The sequence below is a fragment of the Nicotiana sylvestris genome, chromosome 10, assembly GCF_000393655.2.
Source record: "Nicotiana sylvestris chromosome 10, ASM39365v2, whole genome shotgun sequence".
Classification (NCBI taxonomy): domain Eukaryota; kingdom Viridiplantae; phylum Streptophyta; class Magnoliopsida; order Solanales; family Solanaceae; genus Nicotiana; species Nicotiana sylvestris.
Genome location: NC_091066.1, coordinates 166,556,877 through 166,564,270, shown reverse-complemented (window position 1 = coordinate 166,564,270; position 7,394 = coordinate 166,556,877). Strand labels below are relative to the sequence as shown.

General features: G+C 34.2%; 1 protein-coding gene across 1 annotated transcript; it reads right to left on the bottom strand.

Moving 5' to 3' along the window:
* Nucleotides 1-5,162: 5,162 nt before the first annotated feature.
* On the bottom strand, nucleotides 5,163-5,892 carry LOC104249916 (uncharacterized). The gene has a single exon (XM_009806440.2). The coding sequence runs from the start codon at nucleotides 5,796-5,798 to the stop codon at nucleotides 5,262-5,264; it is 537 nt and encodes a 178-aa protein (XP_009804742.1). The 5' UTR covers nucleotides 5,799-5,892; the 3' UTR covers nucleotides 5,163-5,261.
* Between the last annotated feature and the right edge of the window lie 1,502 nt (nucleotides 5,893-7,394).

Here is a 7,394-nt window from a genome sequence, read left to right as displayed (position 1 = left end):
ATATTTGGGAATAGTAAGCGGTGCGGTGTGGGTTTTGTATAAACCCACAAAATTTCAAACCACCCAGCCCCACATAGTATTTTCACCCGCGTCCATTCGTCCTGCATATCCACCCACATCCACCCGCCCGACTTGAGTTTTTTCTCTCTTTATATTGAACTTGTTAGTTTTTTTATAAAAAAAATCTTTTGACTGAAATTTTCAATGTCTGTTTAGGATTTAAGGATGGTTGCATGTTCACAATCCAGATTTCCCACCCTCGGGAGTCATGATGGCGCCTACTCATGGAAGCTAGGAAAGCCGAGTATTATAGATTCACTAACTCTTTTATTTAGCCCTTTTTAATAGTTTAAAGCAACATACGATCAACAGTGACATATTAACAATAAATAAAGACATGCGGAAGACGTAATCTGATAACTTAGCCAAAAAAAACAAGTACGACAATATCAAGTACATCTCTACCCGGAACCATTGTCCTAATATCACGGACCGTCTACGAATACTACAACAATTGTCTGGAAAGAAAGATACAATCTATTTCTGAAGTAAATGAAAACAGAATATAAAGATAGAAGAGAATGTCGGGGCCTGCGGACGCCTGCAGGACTACCTCGGGATCTCTGACTGGACTGAAGGCCCCAAAGCTATGGTCCAAAAGTTGTCGCTCCAGAATCTGCACACAGTGCATAGTGTAGTATTAGCATAATCGACCCCATGTGCTGGTAAGTGTCTGGCCTAACCCCGACGAAGTAGTGACGAGGCTAGGACCAGACTACCAAATAAACTTGTGCAGTTATATCATATACATCGGAAAATAAACAGAAATAGACAATTGAATATAGGAGGGGAACATGCTGCAAGGAATATCATTTACCAACAGTAATTTAAGAGAAAAGCATCAAGAACTATCTAAAATTCACAGCAAAAGAATAAGGAAATCGTTATCAGTCAATAAACACTTTTATTATCTATTGTTGCGGAGCGCAACCCGATCTAAATCTTAAAAATATTGTTGCGGCGTACAACCCTATCCATATCATTTATCACTGTTGCGGCGTGCAACCCGATCCAATTATATTATTGTTGCAGCGTGCAACCCGATCTAAACATAATATTATTGCGGCCTGCAACCCGATCCAAATATAATATTATTGCTGCGTGTAACCCGATCCATATATACAGTTCGACACCAATCACAAAGAGAGTCCTGGCAAGGGAACAATAAAGAAAACAACACTATCCCGGCAAGGGTAAATCAGTTATAACCAAACTTGTTCCAACATCTAACTTCACAATGAAACCTCAACTAGCACCAATACCCAACCATAAGCAATTTCCACGAGAACAATCATAATCATTGCTCAACACAAAGAATCAACAACTTGGGCATTCGTAGTACTTATTAAGAATACAACAATTTCAGTTCAAGACTTACGGTCATGCTTGACACCAACGTATAGATACTCGTAACTATGCCTATACGTCGTACTCAACAAGTGACACGTAGCAAATAGGACACAACTCCTAATCCATCAAGCTAAGGTTAGACCAAACACTTACCTCGAACTTCCACGACCAACTCAAGCCTCAAACACCTCTTTTCCTTTAGAATTCGCCTCCAAACAACCCGTATCTAGTCCAAATTGATTTAACAACATCAATAAATGCTAAAGAATTCATACCCAATGCTTAATTATAGGTTTTCTATCATTTTTCCTAAAAAGTCAAAAATTGACCCCAGGCCCGCTCGGTCAAAACTCGATTACTCATTCACCCATGAGCCCGAATATGTAATTAGTGTCGAAATCCGACCCAAAATAAGGTCTAAATTTTAATTATTCAAAAAACCCTAACTCTATCCAAATTCCCAATTTTCTACCATTAAAATACTGTGCATTACCTTTGAAGCGAACTATATTATTCAAGTAATGGTTTGATCCGACTAAGAATATTGGTGTTAAGGAACATATACATATGGCTTAGTCATAAATATGAACAAATCTATAAAGAGCCCAAAAAATTAAGCTCATAGGGCCAAATGATTTCTCTAGTAGATAATAAATGAAATATTGATGATAGAGAGAAATTCAAAAATAGCCAGATTTACAAGTGATCATTCAAAAATATTCACAGTTTTAAAAGTAATCGAAATTTATCCACTTTTAATGTAAAGATAAATCTGAACGAAAACACTGTTCAAAATCTGGAAAAATACTCCAACATAATATACTAGAGTTTGGAGCACCGATGCTCCAGTCTTCGGTATATTATACTGGAGCCGGCAAAGTATATCGTTCCAGTATAATATGCTGGAAGTTCATACACAGGTGCACCGAACTCCAGTATATTATGCTGGACTAGTCTCTGTTGCAGCAAAATTGTGGTTATTTTTCAATGGCTTGGCAAACACTGGCTATTTTTGAATGACTAGTCCGAAAACTGGCTAGACCATGGTATTTTAACTGATAAATGGGGTCGGCACAATTGGATTGTACAGTAACTGAAAATTTTGACATGAGGTGCTCAATTTTGCGCCACCGATTGAATTTGTACCTATTATTAAAAAATATTTAACTGATACCTAATTGTTTAGTAACTTCGGATACATACGTCTTTCTCTTCTTCTTCACTGTTGCTTTCCTATTCTTTGTATTTAGGGTTTCTTATTTTTATTAGCAGCAAAATAGGTTTGTTAAATTTGTTATTGTTTTTATAATTTGATGATTGGTATTTGTTCTTCGTGATATTTGAAAGTTATATTTTAAATTTAAGCTTATTTGGAATATATTTGGGTGTTGAATTGCGTGTTTTGGATTGTTGAAATTCGAAGAATACGTTTATGTTTCAAAACTTCAGATTTCGAATTTGAAGTTGTCTAAAGTGGTATTGAAAATTGAACTACTTTAAAAAAAACTACTTAAAATTTCAGATTTTGAATCTGAAGTTGTCTGAAATTGTACTGAAAAATTAAACTACTTAACATTCGAATTTCTAAAGTTGTAATTGAAAGAAAGGAGAATTTCAGATTTAATTTTTGAAGTTGCAAAAAGAGATTGAACTACTTCAGATCCGAGCAGGTATACTTTGTAAAGTTTTGTGTAATACGGGTATAAATTCAATCGTGGACCCAAAAATTGGTATATATGCAAATGACCCAAAAAAATCTACAAAATCGATTGAACCGCTACCAAATTTCAGTAATAGCTGAAAATTCCATTCCTCAAATTGTCAGCTCCAATAATAATAGCCGATAATTTCATATAGCGATTTATATATATATATATATATATATATATATATCCGCCCCAAAATAATAGCCAACTTAACCGAGAAAACCAAAAGATTTTCTAAAGCCTTTTAATGCAGGCTCACTCAGTGATTGTCAAGGGCAAGCACCTAGATGAAACAGGCTTATGAGGTATAACCAACCCAACATTTAGGCCCAATGTAATTCGCAGAAGCCCATTATTGTGCATAAGCCATTAGGCCCATAAAATTGCAATTCATTACTATCTCTATGAAAGAAACTAAAAGAGACTTGCCATTAGTTGAAATTAATATTTTATTCAACATACAATATACTTATGAAAAACATAAAATCAATCAATATTTTGTATTGAAAGATTTTGCTTACATAATAGTATAGATAATATATAATTGTTATCATGAATTAACTTTTTAAAATTAGATTGAATTTTTTCAAATGGAAGGGAGCCTTGGCATAAATTGTAAAGTTGTTGATATGTGACCAAATGGTCACGGGTACGAGCCGGGAAAAAATAATCTCTTGCACAAATGTAAGGTAAGCTGTGTAAAATATAAATCATTGTAGTTCGACTTTTCTCCGAACGCAGCAGATATAACGGAGCTTATTGCAGCGGATTGTCCTTTGAAGTTGTTCAACTAAGCGAATAAATTAAGTTAAATAAGTTGTTCAACCGAGCGAATAAATTAATTTAAATTTCTATCTATCATTAGTTAGTACATTTAACTATCTTGTTGGTTCTGACTTTTTCTTTATTGCGTGCATTCATTATCTTTAAAATGAAAATTTTTATTTTGTGTCTCACACAGATAGTAGTTTTCAAGGATTCTTTTTTACCTCATAACTGAGTGGTTCCAGAATTTTGTAAATCCAGATGCGTAAAATATGGGTCTACAAATATGTGAGATAAAAAGATTCCTCATACAATTAATATAAATTATGTGAGTTATCAATTGTGTGAGACACAAAATAAAATCACTCCTTTAATATTCATTTTTATCACATTTTAAATTTCAAATTTAACTCGACTTTTCTTAATTAACTATTTCTATTTGATCATGGAAAAAAATATTTTAAAAAATTAATCTTTAGAAGGATTAATATATGGCCCTTCCCTCTTATCACGACCCCGCACATAATGGTAACTTAATATATCGTGCTGTAGCTACAAATTTTCGAATTTGTTTTGAAAAATTTGATTTGGGTGAAATCTTATTTGAAGATGAAAATGTGTTTGGATATAAATTTTCAAAACATATATCACTTTTTTTTTTTGAAAAAATATAAAACATGACTTATAACCACAAGTTCTAAAAACTATCACAAATACCCAATAATGTCTTTATCAATAACATTTATTATATTATCGCAAACTATAATCCTGAACATAAATTAATTTGGTACAAAATTATTATTTTTATAATGTACTACATAATAAACTATCAGATGACTAGAAGACGAAACAACATTGTTACAAAATAATAAATGTTGGTCTCTTTTATTAAATACAAAAGTTTGGGGCAATTTTAAAAAAATATAATAGTGATATTTTAGGCCAAAATTGGGATTTGAATTTTGGGTTTTGGAAATTTGCCAAAATGTAAATAAAATCCATGGCTAAACGTGTATTTGCCAAAAAAAAATCTAAATATATGTGGGTCCCAAATCTATTGAGCCATATTACTTTGAATTTCATGTTAGAAGTTCAAATATATCTTGAATAGTTTAATTATTTAACTAATTTTCTGGAACAAATTATATTTCTACTCTACTGGGTATATTGTTATAAATTATATTCCTACTAATTAAATTTCATAACTCATTACTTATCAGCAATTCAGAAATTTGCTTAAATACATTGTTGAGTCCACTAACTGTTAATTTACCATCCGAGTTTCATAATTCTTTCTCCCTTTCAATTTAATCAAATAATAATAGGATATAAAAAGAAAAAAAATAAAACCTTTACAATATCTTTGACTAGAGCTTTCTGCTATTGAGCGGGTAAAGTCTCGGGTCTCCAAAGAAAATCACCCGACCCAAAACCCAGATCCGAATGATCAAACAACCCATCTAACCCCACATATTCCCCAATAACATTAGCACTATATTGCTCCGACTCAACAATTCCCAAATCAAACGGGTCATAACCCGGAATTTCCCCATCAAATCCTAGCAACTCGTTACTGAGTTCCGCCGACTCAGAACAAACTCCGACCAACTCAGTTTCCGACTCAGTCGCCGGAGGTAGCCCAAGCTCATCATCCGAAGCTTCCAGAAGATACCCTAACTCCGGCTGAGACTCCCCGGAATCCGACGAAACTCTGGCCGTCGCCGGTTCCGGCGAAGTCGTGATTTCATCTTCGAAGCTTTTCATGAACGAGTCGAGATCATGATTTGAACTACAAAACTCGGAGGGATCGTATAAATCGTCCAACAGATCTTCTCTGAGTCGCTTTACCTCCGGTGAGTTGATCTCTAACTCGGCCGAGTTATCTCGAACTCGTTTTTTTGAACTCACTTGATCCATTTTTAAAAAAAAATATATAGTAAAAAGGAAAAATGAATTTAAGAGAATTTATAGAAATTTAGAAGACAGAAATTACGTTGGATGAGGAGAGGGGAAGAGAAATGGAGAAGGTTTATATAGTGGGCGAGACAAAGGTGGGGAAGAGTAAGTAATGATGATGATGTTGGCACGTGAGTGGGGTCCACTTGGACATGGGCGTCTTGATCTTTTTTTAATTTATTTTTAAAATTGTTTCTTCTTTTTTATTTCTTAAAACGTGTCCATGATGTGTTTCTGGATTTTTCTAAAGTAGCATGGATTTTGATAATTAAAATATTCAATGCGAGAAGTCTAACGGAAGGAGAACCTGGGGCAATCGGAAAAATGTCTTTGTGCGACCTAGGGGTGTCTTGCGGGTGGGCTGGGCCGGACTGGGTAGGGAAAAATTGAAATTGTCCGTATTTAGAACCTGACCGGTTAAGGGTTAGAAGTTATCGGGCTTAACGGGTTCGGGTTCATCCGGGTAAAAAATGAATCGTAAGAGTTACGGGTCCAAGGGGTTGGGGCGGGCCGGACTGGGTAGGGAAAAATTGAAATTGTCCGTATTTCGAACCTGACCGGTTAAGGGTTAGAAGTTATCGGGCTTAACGGGTTCGGATTCATCCGGGTAAAAAATAAATCGTAAGAGTTACGGGTCCAAGGGGTTGGGGCGGGCCGGACAGGTCCCGAATCAACCCGGCCCGTTTGACACCTCTAGTGTGACCTAAAAATTACGGGTTTGAACAGTAAAAATTACCATAAATACTTTTATTATGATATACTACTTATATCATATTTCTTAGGATGTGACTTTTCCTCGAATTTGTGCATGAATATAGAATACTTTTTGCACTTGGGTGCCTTTTATGGAGAGGAACCCATGCTTGTGATAGGATGGTAAAAGATTGATGACCCTTAATTATTATTAATACAAACATTATTAATAATTATCTTTTTGTAAAATATTGGACCTTGTTAATATGGAAAATCTTTCAATACAAAATCAGTTTAAGAAATTACACAAGCATCCTGGCTTTTTGTATTCATATTTGAAGTATTAAGCTTTTTTATGTTTTTGTTTAAGTGAGTTCCTGTCGTGTCTTTTTCCTTACTTTGTGCTATAATTTTTATAATAAAAAATTATTAGCCTGACTAATTTAAAGTCTTCGAATTCGAGATATTTAATTTAAGATGCAAATTTTTTTATAATTCTACCACGTTATTTGGTGCTCCATAATTTACTTTTTCTTTTTTCTAAAGAGGTGCGAATTTGAGAATTAAGTATTATGTGGTTAATTGGTTTTTATTTTCAGATTTGGAGTCCGAGGGTGGGACTCACAAGACATAGTCAATTTAATTATTATTATTTATTTTTTTAGGTTAGTACTATAGTACATTTGTGGTGAACCTAACGACTTACGTCAAATAGCGGCCACAAGTATTCTAATGAGAACGTTAAGAATGTCTTTTTTTATTGGATTATTATTGATGTTGTTTTTTGGGTGCCAGCTGCATTAGATGCGTGATTAAGAAATCTGTCGGGATTTGAAATCAATGGGTTCGGGATTCTATTCATTT